Genomic DNA, 24,249 nt, shown 5'->3' on the forward strand with positions numbered 1-24,249 from the left:
CTGCCTGTAAGTACACACACACACACACACACACACACACACACACACACAAGGCCCTTTAAACCAGAAAGATACTGAGACAAACTATGTATAAATGAACAATAAATCAAGATTTCCAGCCTAACTGACTGCTGGTTTCTAGCCCAGTAGAGGGTTGAAGTTAACACTCAAGTAAGTCTTTACTTTGCAGATGTGCAAAGGGTTTGTGTGCCTACTTTACAAATATATATATATATATATATATATATATATATATATATATATATATATATATATAATAATTTATATTATATTATATTATATTATATTATATTATATTATATTATATTATATTTGGTATTTCAGACACATTACATGTGTTTTTGAATCATATTTTTCTGCAGATCTGGCACCTTCCCTGTTTTAGAGTTGCTGCTGGTGTTGCTGCCATTGGAGTATCATGGGAGTTCAGTCTGACTTTGAACAATGGTCAATCACTGCTGATTTCACAACAAATGATAAAGGCATTGTAAGTGCTTACATCAATGATGTTGAAAAAAACCACCATCCAGCTGGAAATATTGTCCTACCAGTGTGAGCATTCCAAAGACTTGCTGTTGCTTCACCTTTGGACCTGTATGCTCATGCCCAATATAGGCTTGCAGGAGTGTCTGATTTATATCTTTCCATGTTTCTCCATACACCGGCCTCACCTCTATATTTTTCATGTCAAGAATGACATTTTTTACTGGAGGTGAGATGTATAACTCAAAAGCTTATTTGAGTTCTGTAACACAGCTGGCAGCATATCTGGTGTGGCCTGGAAGTATTTTGATTGTATTTTCCCAACTAAGTCTGCTCAGTTTCTCAGGTAGAGATACAGACCATAACAATTTTCCATTTTTAGATGAGAAGGTGTCTGATCTACATAACTGAGCAATAGGCTGTTGATGGGTTTGAGATGCTTCATAAGGGTCAACCTAATAAAAATCACTCTCAGAGGAGGATCCCTCATAATCAGGGTTCTACACATTGTCATTAATCTCAGACTGATCACTTTCCTGATCACTTTCACTGCTACAAAGGTACATTTACAGAAACCCAGTCGTCGAAAAGTTATTTTTTGCTTGTCATTTTCACAACAGAGAGAGTACAAGAGAGAGAAATGATTCACAAGGCTCTGTCCTCCCCTTTTTATATACTTGCTCCACCTCTCTGTTCTGCAAATTACAACTAGACTTCCCATAGGTGGGCATATTGTGGAGGGCATCTCCCACTTTCCCACACAAAACCAAACAACATGTGTGTGCGTGTGTGTGAGAGAGAGAGGGGGGTGGGGTGGGGCCCAAACAGACCCCAAACAGAAGTTGTGTATCAATTTTTGTAGGGGGTGTCTGGAACACAGTATCAGTACAAAATTTTTGTTTATTTGTAGATCCCATAGAATTAGGAAAAGTCGTGAAGTATCAAGCTGATTAAAAAATTGTTAAGTATGTTTTTTAGCTGTTAAAGAGGTCTCAGGGACCCCAAAGAGAATGTAAGGGTTAAAGTGTTAAGAGATTTCCCGCTCAGGTCCGCAAACCACCTAAAAGGCTGAATTTATAATATATTTTTGAGTGCGCACACTTATATATATATTTTTAAAATTTTTTTTAATTATTTTTTTTTTTAAAAGACGTGTTAAATGTGTTATAGTCAACATAATGGAGTTTGGCATGCATTCATTTTAAATGGTATTCATGTATACATTTCAAATGATACTATTTGTGTTCAGTTACAGTAATAAATTGTCACATTACTGCTATACTCCAAGTTGAATTCTCTGTATTACTATAAATTTGGAGATGTGGGATTCTGATTAAGAGCGGAGGAAATGTGATGTTTTTGAGTTAATTCACTCTTTCCTGATCGCCACAAGAGGGCACTCCAATCTGAGACATTTTGAGAATAGATGAAGAAACAGTGTTGTGGCAGCCATCCTGACTTTGTGTGTGTTTATAAAACTGAGCATACAATATCCAGCTAATAATCGTTAGCATATTGATGCAAACATAACAGTCATCATTCTCATCATAATAATCATGATCACTGTCATCATCATCATGATCACAGGCCATAATAACGTGACTAGCACGCTCAGGGGATTGTCGAATCTCTCCATGAAGGACATGGAATCTCCTTTTCAGCTATCCAATTCCCCTCTCCACTACAGCTCTTGTTACATTGTGCGCTCTTCATGATGCAAAACAAACAAACAAACAAACAAACAAAAAACAACGATAAATGAGTCAGGAATGCACTCAGTGAACAAAATTGGTACTTTGTCTACAGTTCAGTCCAGTACAGTACCTGTTATAGTTGACCTGCTGTTCTCCTTGTGGTCTTCTCTAAGGGGTGAGAAGGCAATGTTTTAAAGGATATCCCATCCAGGGCTAACATAATTTTGTTTGAATAATCCAGTGAGGCCACGCTGGGAAAGAACTCGAGCATCAAGTGTCCATCCTGGCCATTTTGGCACAAGATCCAGGATCTTGTAATTGGCATCAAACACAGCTTGAACACTTATGCTGTGAAATCCTTTTCTATTAACTCCAGGGAAGCCTGCGATCCTCATAAAAGTAGCTTTCTTTTGCTGTATGGTTTGAAGGTCAGTTGGGAAGTCAATGAACTGACTTATATTGTTTGGTGTAGTTACTGCCACAATAGTGGTATTTAAGACCCTGTTCACTGTGGACTGTGATGGGCCCAAGTCATCAATGGTGCACTGCTGTATTTTTCCAGTCGCCAAAAAACACAGAGTCATTATTACTTTCATAATAACTTTAATAATTACTTATAATTGGGCAAAAGCGCCCTCTAGTGGCAATGGAGGATCATTTTGCCGACATTTTGTTGAATATGGCATTTAAATGGTTCCTTGTGAAACATTTTGCCTTATTCAGTAATTGTGTTTTGTAGCTATAATACATTATTATTTCCAAACAGCTACTTTATATTTTCTCAGACATGAGTTTTGTCAGGCAAAACATATTTTGAAACCTCTTTTGTCTGATAGCATATTTTCATGTTTTTGCTGTTTCACTTATTTTTGCTACAGTAGTCTTGTGATATATTAAAATGTTTTATTATAACTAGTTAATATTTAGTCGGCTGGCTCTGTTATGCAGTGGGAACCTTTTTGCTGAAATGGTTTGGGACCATTTGTTCCCTTGGAAGGAAGGGTCGCTGCAAATTTTCATAATGTTATTTTTTGACCGATCATTTTGATCCTTTATATGATGAAACCTTTCTATTCTGATGCGAAAGGTGTCCCCATCAATAGAGCATGAGGGTTCAACAAATGGTTTGATGAGTTATATGCTACACTATATGGCCAAATGTATGTGGACAACTGACCAATCACACCATATGACTGTTTTGAACATCCCATTCCAGATTTAGTCCCATATTGCTGTTATAACCTTCACGCTTCTGGGAAGGCTTTCAACTAAATGTTGTCACATGTCTGTGGGGATTTGTGCTCATTCAGCCACAAGGGTTTTAGGAAATGCAGTTAATGTACCAATTTCATACCAACCTTTATGGACCTTGCTTTGTGCACAAGGGCATCATCATTCTGGAACAGGTTTGGGCCCCTTAGTTCAAGTGAAGGGCAATCTTAATGCTACAGCATACAGTGACGTTCTAGACAATTATATGCTTCGAACTTATGGGTCCACATATGGGTGTGATGGTCAGGTGTGCACATACCTTTTGCCATATAATGTTTCTCAGTCTCACAGTCATCAGTTCTCAACTCTATTGAATATTTCTGATAGAACAGCTTCACTGTGCCTTGGCACTGATAAAGTTGATGAGTCAAAATAGGTTCACTGATTTGCAGTGACCCTTTCCTTAAGTGGACCCAAAGCATGACAACAAAATGCACTCACTGCATAACAGAGCCACCGGTTTTTACTTTAATTTGTCACTCCTCTGTATATGTCCTTTGTCATATTGTCTTTGATAACCTTTAAAAAATTAACCTGAAGATGCCAGTGTGCTTCTTATTATGTAAAGTATTTACCTCGACTCTTAAATACTCGCGATTTGTAAAGAAGCAAACTTTTTCCCCTGGCTGTAGTTTCAATAAGTGTCCAGGAGAGGGGAGCAAAGTACTGATTCTTGGTTAAAGTCTCAACGTCAGGAGTACTGAATTCTACAATAGCAGAGGCGATTCAATTGCGAACTATCCAATCCGAACTATCCAATCCCATCCAAATATAGGCTGTTTACTATGTAATCTGTTAGTAATCACTTAGCACGTGTTCGGACAGATTTAATTCGCAAAACACCGAATGATCATGGGCTAATTTTTTTTTTGTTAATTCTCATTTGAGGATTTATTTACTATTGCACAAATGCACAAACTACACGTTGCTACAATCATTACTGTGTGTATATTTTGGCGCCGAAGCGTAATCACGTTTGACTTATTGACCATGCATTAACTTTTTCTTTTTATTTTTCATTAGATTTTCCCTAATGCCAATGCTACAGAAAAGCTTCAGTAATAAGTGTAGTAGGTTAGTAGCTAACAGTTCGGATGGCAAATAAAGTTCGCAAGCAAAAAGCATCTAAAGCTTCGATTCTTGGACATTTAAATGATGACTGATTTAATGATGATGATATAAATTGTCCTTAACTTGAAATCAGTCAGTTTTAGTCTTTTCTTTCTTGGTCATGCTGAGAATAAATTGTGCCTGATTTTCCTCGTTTTATCATTTATTAAATAAACTTGCGTCGGGATGTTTGTAACCCAGTCTACATAATTACAAATAAAAAATAATTGGGAATTAAGACTGTACGTTTTGTGTTTTGTTACTTTTTAAACTATAGAATAATTTTCGACTTTCGCTTACTCTATCTATCTATCTATCTATCTATATATATATATATATATATATATATATATATATATATATATATATATATATATATATATATATATATATATCTACATTCAGAATATGCTTTTTGGATGAAAACGTTCACATTTACATTTGCATTTACATTTATGGAATTTTGCAGGCGACCTTATCCAGAGCGACTTAAAGTGCTTTGAAATCTCTATCAATAAATACATCCTGATACTGGTTTTCACTAGGTCATGGACTAAGAATACTATTAGTCTAAAATAAAAAAAAAAACTCTGCTGGGGAGATAATATAGTAAGAAAAGCACACAGACAACACAATTATTTTAAAGATAAAGTGCTGATTGAAGTATTTCCTGACGCAACGTTTATCAGCAAACTATACAAAACTTGTAACGCATGTTTATTTAAAGGGGAAACAATCTTTGGATTCACTGGCCTCGCTGCACTGAGCACGTACCTTGTAATGATGTTAGTAAAAACCGCTGGAATCAAACAAACTAGGCTAAGTAACATGTCCCTCAATTTCACGGTCGTGGCGTTACGACCACGTGCCTCGTCTGATTTGAATGAAGCACCGCATTCGTCATTTGGACCTATTAGCTCGGTCCATCGCCTTCGCTCAGGTGGTGCAGGTTTCGCGCATGCGCACAGAGAGAAGTCAGCAGCCAGGTGTAGTCAGCGATAACACGCACTTGTGATCTCAGGCATTAGCTCTTACTCGGAAAGGACTGTACAGATATCTTTGCAGATGTCGTTATTAGAGAGGCTGGACTGGCGGGTAAGTTATTTTTCTTTGTGAATAATGTGTGTGGTTTTCATGTTAGCTACAAAATGCACACAACTACTGATCCGATTTCTGTGTCATGTCGACCCAATTTTGAAGTTTTATTTGTTATCCGGAGCATCCTTTTTTGGGATTAGCCTGCTACCTGTTCTAATCAGCACTGACTGTTTACACAATTAAACGAAACTATGTTAAGCAATATAATAAATGGGTTTTATTTATTAATAATAATAATAATAATAATAATAATAATAATAATAATAATAATACACAAACAAAATATTAGTATCTTCACACTTGCACATCAAGTAGCCTATATTTACGAGGACAAGTCTGGCTATGGGTTTAATTAATTGTTAATTAATGGCTAAGAGAGAACCTAGTCCTATCATGTAGTTAATGGGATTATAATGTATATGAATTAAATATTTTATTCCATCCCATTTTCGGAGTGTGACATATAATGAAATATCCCGGTGTCACAGAATTTTGACTTGTTTAGATTAAATTATCCTCGCACGCTTCTCCATTAGCCAAACTATTTGGTTTAGATTAAACTGCGTGAGAGAAAAAGAAAAAGTTTAAGTATGGAGACAAATTTTACAGTCAGAGTTGCCTTCATAAAACCAGTAAGGCCCAAGGCCTTCTCTGTTGTGCTGGTAATACCAAATTAATATATGGGATATTACAAATTAAGATTAATATATAGCTAATAACCTGCAATATGAGTTGGCTAAAAACATAAATATTTATGCTAACAATTATAGCCATTAATAAGAAAGAATTAAACAAGTATTGATAAAATTGTTGATAGCCGAAATCCGCAGTATAGGTTTTACAAGTTTAATGACAAGTTCCACAGCTAGCTCCAGTAATGATCTAAATAATATGAATATATTCAAACCGAAATGCCAAGCCATAGGTTAGTTGCTGTTTAAAAATATTTAGTATTCTTAAATCGCACAGCTATTTTAACCAAAACTGTATTTAATTAAAACAAGTTAAATATGATTATAACGTAGCCCAGTTACATTGCTTTAACAACATGTCTTCCTTTATAATTAATTTTTACTTCGTTGTAACTTTACTGCTGGAAAATGTAATTAATTTATTATTATTATTATTATTATTATTATTATTATTATTGTTGTTATTATTATTATTATTATTATTATTATTATTATTATTATTATCTGCATTTTTTCAAATTGGAAAAAAATAATCTATGAATAACGTTTCTTTTAAAGAATGTGTAATTATAAATTAGGCCTAATGAAGTCATTTAGAAACAGACGACACTGCTTAACTGGTAACCCTAGATTAATAATAATAATAATAATAATAATAATAATAATAGCAGTTAATTTGAAGAAAGGGGTTACTTGATATTCTGCAGCTTGTATGCGAAAACAAGCAAAAGTCGCAGAGGCCGCGGAAAAGCAGCTCGGTCAAAACCTGTAAAGATTAGAGAGGGGATCTCTGGTGCTAAATGGTTAAGTGAATGCAGATCGGAGTTTAAGCTCTGGATACTCAGACAGAGTTTAAGAAAGTTCAGAAGAATTGTTGGAAAACATCACGCACAGTCCAAACATATTATTTACTACATTTAAACAACAACAGCACCACCACCACCACCAACAACAACAACAACAATAATAATAATAATGTGATGATGATGCCATTACAGGCTATAAATAATGTAACAATTAATAATTTAGTCTTCAATAATTTAAAGTAATATATAGCTTCTGAGCAATAATCGTATCAGGTATGCCAATTTTTACATTTTCTTTTAAGTTTTATCGAACGTAAAATGGAATCTCTGGCTGGTGAATAGGCGGACAGCGCGCTGATTGGTCCGTTGTTTGTGCAGCAACCAATTGGACAGGCCATTAGTGATTACACCCGGTGAAGTCGCCGCCCACCCGCGGTGTCTATGCAAATATAGTGGCGAAGCTTCCAACTGGATAAACGAGTCGAGTACAGGACAGGCTTTCGTCCGTCAGAGGGAGTCCACTTTCTTAGTTTTAGAAGTTTCACACTTTGTTTGTAATTTGTAGCTGATCTTTTTTTTTTTTTTTTTAGTCTCTTTTTACTCGGTACGTGATTACTTTGGCAGTCGGAAGAGTCGGTGTGAATAGTTTGTTCATGCGGCATTTCAGCTCCTCTAACTCCTCTCTCTGCTGAGACGCGGCAGCTCCGTGTGCCAGAGTTGATGCCTTTCTTCACCGTGTTTAGTGTGCCCCCTGGACTAAACTGTAGGCGACGAGCAATTATCTTTTCAAGTCTTAGTGTGTAAGGCCTCTAAGGTTGAAATTCTGTCAAAGAAAGATGTTGTGGAAGTTGGCAGATAACGTGAAGTACGAGGAGGATTGTGAGGTAAGTAAAGTAGGAAATGAAGACATCGGGAGAAAACCGTGCGTTTTTCCAGTAGCGTCTTGCGTAAGCGCTGATTTCCTGTTTCGCATTTATGTTTAAACAGTTCTAGCATAACAACTACAAATTGTTAAAAAACAAACAAACAAACAAGTACATGCTTAAAAAGCTGCTCATCCACATACCTGTTTAAACCTTAACACTTAGCAGTTCTTATGATTAAGATCATGTTAGCGCAAAACTCCCAGGTCCCTGTAATGCTAAAAGTTAATGAAATAATCGGCCTAAAAAAAACCCCCAAAACAAATAGCGTGTTATATTTTGCTTTGTAAAACGTAACAGTTACCATTTGAATCAGTTCCGCTATCTGATGGACTTTAAGTACTTTACTCCATGCTGTTTTAATTTCCCTGCTGTTCCACATCACCAGCAAACGAATAACCTAATTAAACTCATTTATATTTAACACCGCCGAGGTTTAATAACCAGGTTTCCTTCTTCTAAACGAAGAACAGCCCTCCTGATTCACTTGGCTATTGACACAACGCATTGGTGATAGCTGCTTAGGTGTCGCGCGCGCTTTAGCGGTGACAGTAACAGTGATGACTTTCATCAGCACAAAGCACCTTTAACAATAACGACACGACACAAGTCCAGCATTATGTACCGTGCCGGCCTCCTTGATTTATTCTGTGTGCGTGTGTGTGAAAAATTATTTTGTGCTAAAATGTGATCTTTAAAAACAAACAAACAAACAAACAAACAAAACAAAACCCAACAACACATCATGGCACACCCATGTCTCTATGACACAGATGTTACAAAAATAAATAAATAAATGGAACAGTTTTTTTTTTTTGGTAAGATATTGACAACGTTTCTATCCTTAATTAGTCATTAACATGGATTTAATTAATCAAGGATTAAATGGCGTTTCATTCTTTATTATTATTATTATTATTATTATTATTATTATTATATTATTATTATTATCCATAGCTAATTTCTGTTTATCGTAAATAATGTTCAGTTTGCGAACTTTAGAAGAATGGTATAGCCTTTATTGTGACTTTAGTACAGTGAAATTAATTTCGTTGCATATCTCAGCATGTAGGATGGAGTCAGAACACAGGATCAGCCATGATACTGAACCCCAGAGCAGAAAGGGTTTTCCTCAGGGGTCCAGCGGTGGCATTGTGGCAGTACCAGGGCTTGAACTCATGGCCTTCTGTTCAGTTGCCTAAAGCATTAACCCCTTTTGCATTTTGACATAGAAGCTATAGATCTGTATAATTGTACCCTTTGTTGGAATTGTTTCCATTTTTTTTGTAGTTGACATTAATGAGACATTCTCAACATTTCAGCAAGAGAGGCATGATGGCAGCAGTAATGGAAATTCACGGTTACCGCATCATCCAGTGGTTAGTCAGCCTCTCTACAGTCCGGCGCCTTCTCTATCACACTCAACAGGCTCTGACTTTCAGCCGCCATACTTCCCCCCTCCCTACCAACCACTACCTTACACCCAGCCGAATGACCCCTACTCTCACCTCAGTGACCCATTCAACATCAACTCTATCCACCAGTCCCCAACATCTAATCAGCAACAGCCGTGGCCCGGCCGTCAAAACCAAGACGGGATTGGACCGCATGCCCGCAGTGGACTCGCCACTCAGATTCTAGGCTTAGAAAGTGGATCATCCAGTGTTCGGAGAGATGCCTTTCGGCGGCCAGAGTTGCTACCTCCACATGTCCATGGACTTGAGTCAGCAATGGGCGAGAACATGGGATTGCATGAAATGGGGCAAGGACTCGATGATGTCCAAGTGAGTGTTCTTCATCCAAGTGCTCAGACTTTTTTTAAATAGAGCAATTAGACCTTTCTTTTCCATGAATTATTGCTTAGCTAGAACGAAATTATTTAACCAGAGACACACACACTCCTATTATATGAGACAGAGAATATTCTAATACATGTAAGAAAACGTGTAATCATTTTTACATTTTCATTAATTTGTCTGTGTTTCAGCATGTGGATGATCACAATATTGTAACTGCTGACCAGACCGTCATCAAAAAAGGTTGGTTTGGTTTTCTTTCCTTGCTGAATGACAGTCTTTTCAAATGTCTGTTCCACTCTTGCACAAAAACAAGAACAAGGGTGATATGATATCGAATTATGGCTCTTGGTTGCTTAATTTCAGTTCAGTTTTTACTACTAATGATATTGTTTTTATTAAAAAAAAATAATAAGTAGAGTGCCTTAATAACGGGAGATGCAGGGATGCACGTACAGCATAAATTACTGCACCCAGCCCCGATGCATTGCACAATGAAAATGTGAATAGTAAGAGTTGAGGAAGCTCTGGTTTAAACTTCACCACTAATCCTCTTGGCCATGTGCTCCATTTAACTAATCTGGGTTTGATCCTCGCTGCATTGTAGTTCTCGTTCAGGCTGAATGGAAAGACAGCAGGAGGAATCTTCTCAAAATGGCACACAGACTGACAAGTTGCGGAATGCTCGGCTGGCTCAGAGAGGAGAGGCCTAGGCCATCTTTGTTGTCTAAGCTTAATTCTTTTTGCTTTTTGAATTGGCGTTGAGTGCTGTCAGAGTTTAGCGCCTCAGTAAACTCACGCAAAAGGAGAAAACGTGAAACAGCAGCTCTTGGGGTGGGGCACCTTTGAGACAAATACAGTTTGCTCAGTCATTTGTTGTGACAGGAAATATTTTTAAGTAAGCTTACAAAGACATTTTTGAACGTCTTGTTTTAAACTTAATGTGAATCTTTAGCATAACATTTTTTAATTATCAGCTGTAATTTAACCCATCTAAAAGTTTGTGATGATACTTCACAAAGGTGAGCTGATATAACGAGCTAGTAAAAGATGTAGTTAAAGTTTTATCTACATGAAGTTAAAATGAATTTTGCCTAGTGAAATAAATGTATCACAAAGTGTCCTGAAATGGAGAAACATGAAAATGATGAGTGCTCAACTAATCATTTATATGTTATTAATTCTGGTATGAATAATTAGTGGGTGGGTGGCAGCTTTTATTAAAAACAAAACAAATAAAATCAACATGAATTTAGCTTGTTACACAAGATTGTATTTTAGGGATGGAAAAGAACGCATCACTGAAATCTTTGGGAAAATATTTGGCATTGCTATTTTATACAATATATTTTTTTCATGTGTCTGATCCATGGGAAGTTCTCACCACAAGCAGATTTGACATATATGGCATATGTTATAGTCAGTCAGTAATTTTGAGTTTCTTTTAACTCTGGAACTTCTTTGACGAGTGCAGATTTGCACCAATACTTTTAAAGACTTGATTACAGTATGGATAACTTTGGCAGAGTGTGGGCCTCTGTGGTTTAAGTCACAGTTTTGGTTTTATTATCCAAATGACTTTTTTTACCATCTGAGTCAATGATCTCAGCTTGGGCACAGAATTGAAGGTTTAAAAGCGATGAGCAAAAATATAATATCATGACATACCATGAGCATAACCACCACAGACAATATTCAAGTAAATGACAGGCTTTACTTGTTTTAAATTAGTCAATCAGATCAAAGAAGGGTGGATTGCTTTGACAGAAATGGAAGGTTTCCTTAGTCTTATTATGCAGTGGTAAACATTAGAAAACTGAAGATAGACTGATTAAGTTCAGTTTTCAGATGAAGCATATTTTGGCCAAGGCTACAGTGTTGTGCAATATAAAAATAAGTATTCTAATTATGCGATGCACAGCACTTGTGGTAAAACTGTCATGTGATGATAGAAGTTCATTTTGAGATGCTTGATGAGACAGTAGTTAAAAATCTGACTATCTAAGCATTGTGCCAATGAGCTTGCTAAGTTATGTGGTTTCTTAGCAGTACTAGTAGTGAAAGACATTCCAAGATGACATGACAGTCCTAACTACATTTATGTTAATTAGTTGCTTCCTATAAATGTAATGAGCCCACATGCTTACTGCAGTCTAGTTACTACATTTCAGAGCCATGAAAAGGAATGATAACATTTATGTTTTCTTTGAAACATACATCCTTCCACCAATATTCAGTATCTGGTTATGGCCTTGTCATACACAGTACACATTATGATTTGCTGAGTATTCCTTACAGTTATGTTCAATATATGGAAGTGTAGTTACAAAAAATGTTTGGTGAAAAATGAGGCAGATGAGCCTGTATGTAAACTTACAGACACATCAAAAGTGTTTAACAGCAGTTCGTCAGCAAGGATTATGTCTGTTTCTCATTAGAAATGCTGACTTGCAAAACAGCAGTGTCACACATAAAAAAACAGCAAAAAATGCAATGAAATGGAAAAAATCTAATAATTAGGAAAAAGGACAATTTCTTAATGTGCTGAATTGGGTGAGACTTTGTAATGCTAATTAATACTATAAGACTACAATTTCACAATTTTTTTTTGCCTGGTCATTTTCTGCCTGGTCAGTGTTAAATGTGGCCAATTCCCACCCACTGTCTGATTCTAGTCACTCCAGGAGGGTGAGGGCTAACACACACATCCTCAAGGGACTGCAAACTGTCCGGTTGTTTTTGTGAGCTCACATTGTCCAGTAGTGCTGAACTACTCACACACAGCAGTTGGCTTGTTGGGATTCAAATTTGGGTCCTAACAACAAAGCACAACCTTCTTATGCAGTTACACCAGTCGGCAGTAGCATAATACTCTCAGAAAATGTATTGTGTCATAATTCCTTAAAACAACAACATATTGTCAGCATATTTTCATTTTGCAGACTTGTAACTTACAGAAGTTTATTGTTTTATGTTGCATATTTGATTATTGATGCCATATGGTTTATGTGCATTAAAATATCCCATGATGCAAATATTCATTTTGCTCTAAATGACCAGCCATCTGTGATTCTTATATTTTATCTGTTGTTTTTTTTTTTTCTGATAAAGCCAGTGGCATGAGAAATGCCTGTTTCTCTGGCAAGCATCTGTTTTTTGCAGACTGTGACATGGAGGCTAATGCTAGGGTGCTATATTTTATCTATAGCATCTATAGCTTCTTCTTTAATACTTCTATAGCACTAGCTCTTGTTAAGAGGTAAAGAAAGAGCAAGACTCTATGGAATTAATGGCTCATGGTAAGCAATAATTTGTGACTAATGTGGTATTTACTTCTTGCATCTCTTGTGTAGCTGCTTGCTTAGTTGTGGTAGTTGGTGTGTAGGATGATGCACATCTGTTTCTCATTTTAAAAGTTTCCTAAAATTTTTGAAGAGGCCACACTGTCTTCACATAAGAACATTACTTCTTAATTACACTTATATTTTCTGATGAGGAAAGTGTGGTATTTTTCCCCCCTTAACTACTTCCTGTTTGCAGACAATGGATTAGATTCTATAGCAATCAAGTGCTTGTAAAAACAAATAATAATAATCAATTACCATGCATGCAATATTGTAGTGATCCCAAGTTCCCAGCAGACATTAAAAAGGAAGAGGTTATATGAGGATTCCAATTGTATTGAAAGTTTCTTTATAAAAGCACAAAAGGCTTGTTTCCACAGCTGGAGTTTCAATTTAAATGTCAGCAAATCTAATATGTGGAGGAAACAACCCTGAGAGATACCAGACCATGGACTGAACTGGTGACCAATAATGAAACAGATGAATAAAGTGTGATTATGACAGTGTAAAAATATTGCATTTGTAGTACTTTGATTAACCCCATAATTAATAATTCAGTTGCAAATCTAAAATGAATTCAAGTATCACCCTGTCTCTCCTGTGCAGGTCCAGTGACTCATCCTAAGGGCAACCAGATAGGTGTTCCCTTCCAGAGGGAGTCCCTGCTTGGTATGGTGTCCAATCCCACAGAAGTGTTCTGTTCTGTGCCTGGCCGCCTCTCTCTGCTCAGCTCCACCTCTAAGTACAAAGTGACTGTAGCCGAGGTTCAGAGACGCCTATCCCCGCCTGAGTGTCTCAATGCCTCTTTGCTGGGTGGGGTCCTACGCAGGTGAGACATGCTTCTACACAAAAATATAAAATCAAATAAATCAACAAGCAGAGTAGTGAAGTCCTGTTTTTGTAACATAATGTTACTGCATGATGCTTGTCACTGGATGCATTAGTATTAGTGCTATAGTTCAGTGGCTGATTTTAATGATAAGTTTTAACTTGCAGTATGTGAAATGAAGAGCAGAGATATCCAAGATTATCAGACTCTACCTGTCAATCATTTGGACACACCTGCTCAGAGAAGGATTTTCTTCCTTTTTACTGTTTTCTACTAGTTGGAACAATAAGGAAAACACTATAAAATAACATGCATGGAATTACACAGTAAGAAAGAACTGACAAATCAAGACATTTAAAAATTTTTAAGTGTCATTTAAATCCAGATGTAAATAGGTGTACATGGGCAGTATGTCATATGTATATGACACTGGTAATGTATAAATATCTGTCTGTGTGAAAAGAGAAAGGCATAAGACATTTTTTTTAACTGCAGCTGAACAGTTGACCTTGTGCTAGCAAAAGGAACACTGTTGAAGGCAGAGATGGGGTGTCACAAATCACTCCCTGCCTGAGCTCTAGAGCTGTATTTACAGCAAAAGCACATTTTTCACTTCATGTGTGTATGTGTGTTATGCGTATACCTAACCTTAACCTCAATAACTAAGAGGAAGTATTTTATTTATTTATTTATTTATTTTAAATAAAATCTGCAGTTTTAAGCAATTTTGCTTCTGGGTACTCAAAAGGTCAAATAATAATATTTATTGTGAAGACTGGGTGATTGGGACATTTTACACTATCCTACTATTTCATGGACATTTGGTCTTCTTGGTCCGCACAATGGGTTAAATGTACATGTACAAACACACACACACACACACACACACACACACACACACACACACACACACACAGATATTATTAAGTAGGTCATAAAGAAATTGGCAGAGGGGGGTTTACGGAAGCAGGGTGCTCATTCCTCCCCAATGATGAGTCTCTCTCTTACTCACCAATGTAGAGGACAACGCCAAGCCTCCAAGTCTAGTCATGCAGAAACCTGAAGCAGCTCAATTAAATGGGGAATGTGTGTGTGTGTGTGTGTGTGTGTGTGTGTGTGTGTGTGTGTGTGTGTGTATTGTGTGAATTCTCACTGGAGAAGGTCTGGAGCTATGTTTCCATTAGCTGTTTACTCACACAGTCAGTCACATATTTAAGAAGCTACTGAAAATGGTCAATTGTCAATTGAAAATTGTTTGTCTGCAAATACCATCTGGTTAATTCAGTTATTTGACATACTTTTTCATCACACAGGGCTAAATCTAAGAATGGTGGGAGATCACTCAGAGAGAAGTTGGATAAGATTGGGTTGAACTTACCAGCAGGTCGGAGGAAGGCGGCTAACGTCACTCTTCTAACAGCGCTTGTAGAAGGTATTTGGAGAACCCATTAGTAGCCTCACTGTGACTGTAATGTCAGAAAAGTGGCCCCATGTTAGAACTACAGTCAATTTTAATCAGTGACTGATAATATTTTGACCCACGTTGCCCCAAACAGTAGAAGTTTTAGTTGTTATGTTTATTAGAATAGTCAGAGTGTCAGTTTAATTTACCTTATATTTTAATTCTGAAATGTTAAACAACATTCTTATTACCAGCTTAGATTTTATTATACTTTAAACATGATGAAAGAGTTCACACCACCTGAAAGGATGTTCCCGTTGACATTTTAAGGTTCGCAAGCAGCTGCCTAAAACCTGCAGAGCGAGAAATGACTCATAAAACCCAGGCCTATAAATTCCAAAGGATCTTCTACATCGGAGCTATTTATCATGCTAGACAATGACAAGTACTGGCATAGCAACCTCAAGCATTCTCTTCTATCATAAATTGCTAACCTGGTATTTTTTTCCATAGTTCCACACTACAAATTAAACTTAAGGGCATGCGCTAACAAAGGCATTAATTTCATGATACTTTATATCCAGAGTTACCTTTTGTAAAAGAATATTCGAGTCATGAGTCAGAGAGATGTTAATACATGGATCATGTGTATTATTGCCCTCAGCTATATGGATTATTATTATTATTTTTTTTAACTTTTCTGTATTGTTGTCATTCTCAACATTAATAGGAAAAGGAACATAACCAGAAGGCTTTTATTTAGAGACCTTCTGTACTGAATTGGGGCTTGTTATCATGTGTTTGATTGCCAAGAGGGGAAGCTGACCTTAAAGATGGAGACTATCTGTGTATTATTGTTAGACATAATGACCATGTGTAGTCTATCAATAAGAGCCTCTGTTGGGTGTGAGATTGTTTGCTGCCTTCAGCTACATTAAACCCATTAAACACATGCAATGTGACCACTTTCCCCCACAAGAGGAGATGTGTCTAACTCTGTGTCTAACTATCTTCGTGGTGTAATTTGATTTATTAGTGGACCTCTTGGGTTAATGTGCAAGTAATGTTAGTTCAAAGAGTCCTATGCATCTGACTCACTTGTGATTAATGTCTGCAGGTGAGGCTGTACACCTGGCCCGAGACTTTGGTTATGTCTGTGAGACAGAGTTTCCCGCTAAGGCAGTGGCTGAATATCTGGGAAGACCCCATGTTGAACGCAACGAGATCAACTCTCGCAAGAACATGCTTCTGGCTGCCAAGTGAGTTACAGTCATTAACACAGTTCTCTTTGTCACAGTACAAATGAACTTCTTCAATGTACTGTTTGGTAATTAGAAAAGGGTATGGGTTCTTAGCTTTTTAAAGACAATCTATTTCGAACTGTTTCTGAAAGGCAAATCCTGTGTGGGAAAGTTTGGAAAACCTTTATGACCATGATTCTCAAACTTGAATCGAGGGGTTTGTGAAACATAGCAAGGGGATCTGTGTTTTTTAAATTCATTTATTGAAATTTTGTTACGGTGGTAGAAATTACATCACACTATTATCAAAGTTATTTGACTGGACACTTGAATTGAATGGGTATAATCCAATCTTAATATCTTACAAACAAGTTGTGCATAATGTACACCTGAATCTTATCACTATTTTAATAAAATGTGTCCTCTGAGTGGAATGTTTGGGTAGATCTACCACTTCAACAAACAGATTTTTTTTTTTCTCCAGTTAGCAGCATCCATGGCTACAAAATATTTGAGAACCCTTGCTTTTAAGGGTCCCACTAAATTGTCTAACAGAACAATACTGTTATGTATTTTATTTTAAAATGCCTGTTATATTTCATCCTCATATATGGTATGTTAATATTAATATAATATTTATATAATTTAATACAATATTTAATCTTTTAAATATTGTATTAAATCTTTTTAATGTTTATTATAATAGACACACTGTATACACCTGGGGATCTTCCTGAGGGCAGTTGGCAGATGTGTATGTGTGTGCACAGGTGTGACTGCGAACACTGGACTTGATGTTCATATGACAGGCCTAAAGTCACATTTTGGGTTCATATTTACAAAAATGTGTCATTTTATTGTAACACTGCGGTTGTACTGTGTTATCTCACTTTTAGAACTGTGGTAATAATATAAGAGACTTCATGTTTTGTACTTAACACAAGTTAAAGCCTGCCCTTTCTCCACAAAGGCAAATCTGCAAGGAGTTCACAGACCTCCTGACACAGGATCGCAGTCCACTGGGCAACTCACGGCCGGTTCCCATCCTGGACCCAGGCATCCAAGGCTGTTTGACCCACTTCAGCCTCATCACACATGGCTTTGGCTCACCAGCCATTTGCGCTGCCATGACCTCGCTGCAGAACTACCTCAACGAGGCTCTGAAGCAGGTGGACAAAATGTACCTTAATGCAGCTGGAGACTCCTCACAAGGCTCCTCAGATGGAAGCAGCAAAGCTATGGACAAGATGGACAAGCATAGGAAGTGAAGCGTCCAGGTTGTGCTGGAGCATTTTTTGAGGACCACAGAGCGACTGGTGCCTCGTAATCTTCTTGTCGGTCTAGCTGTTAATGGCTCAGTGCCCCCTCCTTCATATTCTGGTCTTCCAGAACACAGAGGTTCTCTTTTGCTCTTCCGAGTAGCTGGGACCGATTATTGTAATTTCTGCAACAAAATCTCTAGACATATGCCCACCCAACAATATGGTGGGAGCTTTTTTTCTTCTTCTTTTTTTTAAAAAACCAGATACCATTTCAAGAGTTTTTAATGTGGATTTCAGCTTTTGTTTTTTTCACGAAGAGGAAGTCCCACATTTTTGATGTCATCATCATTGGTGCTGACCCTTTATACAACATGCAGAGGACATGTGATCCACATTGAAAGAATAAGTAGCTTTTTGCTTGACTTCATTTTGATGCAGTGTTATTGTACTTCTGTCTGTGAGAGTATTGTTAGCATGGATGAGTGTTATTATTCCTCTATTCTCTTCATAACTAAGTATAGATACAAATGTCCCTAAAGGCACTGAAAGATTTGTCAGGTGACAATTTGGGCTAAATACAAAATGTTCTTTCAGGGGCGTTTTTTATTTTATTTGTCCTATTAGCTTTACACCAAATGTTCACCAATTAAGATCGCACTGATGAACAAATTTTCTCCGGTTAAGTACACTGGTAACCTGCTTACTATTTGTATCCAAATACAACAGTTTTCTGAATAGCAGAGTCAGACAGACAAATGCATGTGTGTTTTGTGTGATATTACATGTTTTCTGTAAATACACTTTTTTTATACGTTTAGATTTAATGGACTAGAAAGTTTGCTTCCACTTATCTTACTCTAAATGTAAATACTTTCTAATTTATGTTGTAATTTAATGGGATTTGTAAATACTGGTACAATTCTGGTGTATGGTTTTGTTTTCAAAAAGATGTCGTATTCTTTCTATAAATAGGTTAGTTTTTATCACATAGTTGTTAGGCCTTGGGGATTTCATTTCTTTTCATATATATGTAAAAGCCTTTTAAAGCTATAAGATAAAGAAGAATAAAAAGAAAACACTGTTCATAGTTACACTTGTTAAGTCTTCTCATTTATGTGGTTGGCTCATTGGTACACTCTAATGCTAATGCACATGCACACACACTTCTGCCAGTGAGTCATGGAGATAAAAGCCAATTCAAGTGTAAATAAGAGCAATAGGAGAAAAATAGTACTTATGCGCAAAAGTGCTATCTGTGTTACAGGTCATATCTAAACCATAAGAAATACTAAATAACAGATGATAAATTTTCACAGAAAACCTCTCATGACAAAATGAATTAGACAAACAGATGCTAGACACACATGCTTTGTATGGATCTCCCCATAGTTTGTTTATTCATCGCCTGTAAACACAGTTCCGTATTTTCACCTCTCACCTTTCCGTGCTGTAAATGGGTGTGACAGCAATACTGATGAGTATGAGAGATAAGATCCTGCCTGTTTTTTTTTTTCTTTTCATTATACTAATCCATGCTTATTCTTTCCGGGTCCAACAAGAGAATTATCTGTGTAGCAATGCTTGCCAGAAAGCGATAAGAAAATATACGCCCATTCTAGCTTTTCTGAACCAACTTACAAGATGTAGAAATACACGACAGGTTGTGAAATTGCTCAGAAAGGTGGCATTCTGGGAGATTGTTCCAGCAATGCACCAGCTCATAAAACATGTTTAAGGTTTTGTCATACATCTTTACAAATCTACTATTATTACAGCTTACCTATGATTATCACGGTTATTCATCTTGCCTTCTCACATCTTCCTCTTTGCACACCACAGGTGTGTGTTGTGTTGTGTGTGTGTGTGTGTGTGTGTGTGTGTGTGTGTGTGTGTGATTCATGTGACTGGCAAGTGTGAGCTTCTCCCTCAGAACCTGATGGACCGGCCATGTGGCTTTTGATTATGGCTGTCTCTAACCGCCTATACTTGATATTTTTTTAACTGCGCAAGACTGAAAGATGAGCCATGCTAACTTTCAGAGGACTAGCTTTGCTGACTGACTGTCAGTGGTTGTGGCATTCATTTCCTCTTCTACCTGGAAGGTGTTGATCGATGTGTTTTGAAACACACAAGCATGCACAAACTGATCTTCAGACTCCTTGCTTGTGTTTGCTAAATTTAGGCCTGATGATGCTCTCATGTTTTCTCTCTGTTTATTACACTATCTACTGCTGCATTTAGCTTTTCATCATGAAGAGATTAATAGCTCACTATACTGTATATGCTCACTATACTGTTCATTTATTATGCATTTTGTGTGGGCAGACAGCATTGTATAAAGGCTCTTTATGCAGGATAGTCTGAAAAATAACCTGAGCTTCTGAAAAGTTTATATTAGATTAGCCCAGACACATTTAACTTTATTGTCATTGAGCAAAATACAAGTACAAAGCCAACAAAATGCAGTTTTGCATGAGATACCTAATATGTCTTGCAGAAGCAGTATGTATCGCTTGAAATGTTCATTTGTCATGGCTGCAACCCAACCAGTGAAATTACACTATCATGGAGACCCTAGCTTACAAGATCAAAAACATATTTGGATCTAATCTGAATTGCTCAGTTTCATTTCATTTGACTGATAATTCCACTGATTAATTATGAATTGAGTTAAGGTTGAGCCTCTTATTAAGGAGAATCAATATATTATATTTAGGGATATAGGAATGTATTGTTTCTCTGGAAAAGTAACTATATGTTTACTACACCCTATATCCACTATCTGTACTGCACTACACTGCAGTTACTAATAGCTGTCTAGTTTCGGTGAGCTTGTGCCCGCTGTAGCTTTAGATTCCTATTCTTGGTTGATAAAAGTGGAACCCAATGTGGTCTTCTACTGTTGTAGCCAATCCACCTAAAGGTGCAACATGTTGTGCATTCTGAAATGCTTTTCTCCTCAACACAGTTAGCATAACCTTCTTGTCAGCTCAAACCAGTTTTACAGTTCTTTGTTTCATCAATAAAGTGTTTCTGAATGCAAAGCTGCTGCTCACTGAATTTTATTTATTTATTTATTTTTCACCATTCTATGTAAACTCCAAGAATACTCTATGCTAACTCTATGCAAATAAAATAGATTGTTGTGCATGAAAATCTCAAGAGATCAGCATTTTCTAAAATATTCAAATCAGCCTATCTGGCACCAACAACCATGCCATGGTCACAGTAACTGAGATCACATTTTCTCCATTCTGATGTTTTATTTGAAAATTAACTGAAAGCTCTTGACCTGTTGCATGATTTTATAATTGTGCATGATTATATGCATTCTATTAATATCTCTCTTCTAGTGTGCATTAATTATGTTCTTAATGTGCATAATTAGGCTCTTAATGAGTCAACAGTCTTATTTTGATGTACAAAGATTGCTGTCATGTCTTGTTTGTTTCGGTCTTATTTACACTTAATATTACCCTTGTTTATCGGTACAATGTTGTAGGCTGCTGAATGCCATGTGTTTGATTCTACTTGTTTATTTCACTTGATTGGTACGAAAGGTATTAGTTGTGTAGGTCATTTCAGATTGGCTATTACAGGACTCCTATGACATGCATGGAAAGTGTTGGACAATCATTTGGCTTTACAACAAAGCAAACTAATTACCACAGAGCAATCTCATCAATCTTGTGAAGATACAAAAAAAAAAAGAGAATATACTGTACTTTCTTTTTTACCTTTTAAGGGTTTTTGCCACACCTCTTGATAGAGGCATGCAGTGTTGAGCCTTTCACAGCCTGGTTTACATTAGGAGTCATTTGCAGTAACACTAATAGGAACAGAAACTCCAAACCACTGTAACCACTCTGAAATTCCTTCAGATTAAACAGGCTTTATCATATGTCCATCAGCACATACAAGTTTACAGTATTTACACAGTTGAAAGTCAAGCCAGAAGCCGTGCCATGCTCTGACATGCATATACTATACAACATTGCTATACCTGGCTGGAGGCGTGGGGGCAGGGGTGGGTTGTTGTTGAGTTTCGTTCTGGCCAGTGAAACAGTGGGAGGCCTGGCAGGGGGTGGTTTGTGGGTACAAGGAATCTGAATAACGAGCGCATAAAAACAAGCATGGGGGTGGGGTGAACATGTAAGCCTTAGAGAAAATGTGGAAGGAATTAATCTAAATTACAGACAGTTGAGTGCGATTGTGCCCATGTTGGTTGGTTTGTATCTGGGACTCAGAAGGGGAAGGAAAGAGATGATGGTGCTGGGAAAGATGAGGCATGATATCATGAAGCAACTCCTTGTTTTGTCCCTATTTGTGTCATTCTGTGGGAATGTGGTGGCCTCTCTCTTTCTCTCTCTCTCTCTCTCTCTCTCTCTCTCTCTCTCTCTCTCTCAGGCTAGCCACCCAAACACCCCCCCTTGCTTTCTTTACTTGCAAAATCCTGCCAATTAGGCTGACGAAGCCACAAAATCCACACCAAGGCTTCTCTCTTCCGTGGTAGACAGCAGATGTCTGTTTCCGAGGGAATGGTTCCACCAGTCCAATAAGGTCAACATGGAGATGAATCCATTGCTCTACAAACAATAAAGGAAGATGCCCCTGATCCACATAATAAGAATTTCCCACACTGGAGTTCTGTCTGTACTTTGCTACTACACAAGTAAACAAATTTCAAAATGGTGGATGCATCAGACTTAATTAAAAGCATCTGCCCTTTGTAAAGTGTTTGCAGGCAAGCTGTGTGTCCAACTAAATCCCTGCACTCAAAAAATGCAGTGTAGGTTCGCCCTTGCAAAAGTCCATTATTAAATCAGTTTACCTTTTTGACATTTAATCCAACAAATGCTACAAAATCTGTTACTGAACACATATACTAATCCTGTGTTGTCAGGGACTATATGGCCAATTACAATGGGTGTTATACTAACGTAATAATTATAGCTCATACTTTGTAATTCCATAAACAGCCTTGATAGCTGTATGTAAATGTGTATATTAGGGATGTAACCAAGTAGATAACATGCTCTGAACAGATACCAATATGAATAGGAGATGCACACTACACTTTTTAAAGAAAGTTTGCGAGCAAGATTCTCAGGGCATTGGGATGCCTCAGGTCACAAACAAAAAACAAGCAAACATGAGAGTGACTGTTTCTTTTCATAAAGGTGCTAGCAAGCAATCAGATATGATGTTCAAAGACAAAGAAAGACCACATTTCTTAACATGAATGTACAACATGCATTCATTCATCCTTAGTAACTGCCTGGTCAGTGTTGGCAGTGGTTTAAATTACGCAAATAGTTTGTTTGTATTTTGGGAAATAGAACCAACTGAAATCGTTAGGAAAAAACAGTCCTCTACACATTTCTAGTTGAGACCAGTTATGATGCATCTGAGGTTGAGGAACTGTCAGAGCCAGAATTCACACACCATGTTGACAGTGCTGGCATTTTTATCTATGAGGTTTTTTTTCCAGTGTTTTCGGGGCATAGTAATAGGGTTCATAATTAATAAAAATAAATAAATTCCAGTTGAGGCCACACCACTTTGGGTTTAAATCCAAATACAGATGCAGAAAATTGGAAGCACTAAATCAATACAGATACAGATACAGATAGAGGCATTGTGCTATACCTCATGTGTCTGTATACCATCTGTCAGATTTCCTTTCCCATCTGAGTCAGTGGATTATGGAAGAGATGCATGATGCTGTCAACAAAATGAATCAGAACATTTTTCTCAGACAGCTTACATTGTATATTTTCATCACTTTTTGTGTTTTTGGCATTGTTGACTGTCATTCCTGAAAGAGAAGCGGCGGACAAAATAAACAAAGCAGGAAGAAGAAGGGGTTCAATGTATCTCTGTCCACTGTAGTAAGTGATAATGCAAGAACTGGGACAAAGTGTCCATTGAAGAGCCATTTCAGCTAATACAATTAATTAAAGCCTGACTTTCCGTAGAAACACATGGTAGTGCCTCTATACTGTAGCAGTGATATGAAAATATAAAAGGAGTCTCCACCTATGCTGGACACTTATTGGATGCTTTTTGGAATATTTAACTCCAAGTCATCCATTTAAAAAAAAGTTTTTTTTGTAAACAGATCTATAGGGTTATGGTACTGAAATTGGTAAAATTATAGCTTTAAAAAAAAAAAAAAAAAAAAAAAAAAAATGATTACAAAGAAAAAAAAAAACCTGGTTACCCCAGATCTAAACTTCAGTTTTGTTCTGTTGACGAAATTTTATTATGTAACTT

At 37.0% G+C, this 24,249-nt stretch overlaps 1 protein-coding gene across 2 annotated transcripts; it reads left to right on the top strand.

Moving 5' to 3' along the window:
- Positions 1–5,538: 5,538 nt before the first annotated feature.
- tfap2c (transcription factor AP-2 gamma (activating enhancer binding protein 2 gamma)) lies at positions 5,539–19,060 on the top strand. Of its 2 annotated transcripts, none has more exons than XM_017480127.3 (7): positions 5,539–5,675; positions 9,422–9,883; positions 10,087–10,138; positions 13,846–14,068; positions 15,382–15,500; positions 16,588–16,729; positions 17,682–19,060. In XM_017480127.3, the coding sequence occupies exons 1-7, from the start codon at positions 5,646–5,648 to the stop codon at positions 17,977–17,979; spliced, it is 1,326 nt and encodes a 441-aa protein (XP_017335616.1). In that variant the 5' UTR covers positions 5,539–5,645; the 3' UTR covers positions 17,980–19,060. The 2 variants fall into 2 exon arrangements, with proteins under 2 accessions (XP_017335616.1, XP_017335615.1); XM_017480126.3 differs by lacking the exon at positions 5,539–5,675 and adding an exon at positions 7,645–8,060.
- Positions 19,061–24,249: the final 5,189 nt, after the last annotated feature.

The sequence above is a fragment of the Ictalurus punctatus genome, chromosome 11, assembly GCF_001660625.3.
Source record: "Ictalurus punctatus breed USDA103 chromosome 11, Coco_2.0, whole genome shotgun sequence".
In the NCBI taxonomy this organism is placed as follows: domain Eukaryota; kingdom Metazoa; phylum Chordata; class Actinopteri; order Siluriformes; family Ictaluridae; genus Ictalurus; species Ictalurus punctatus.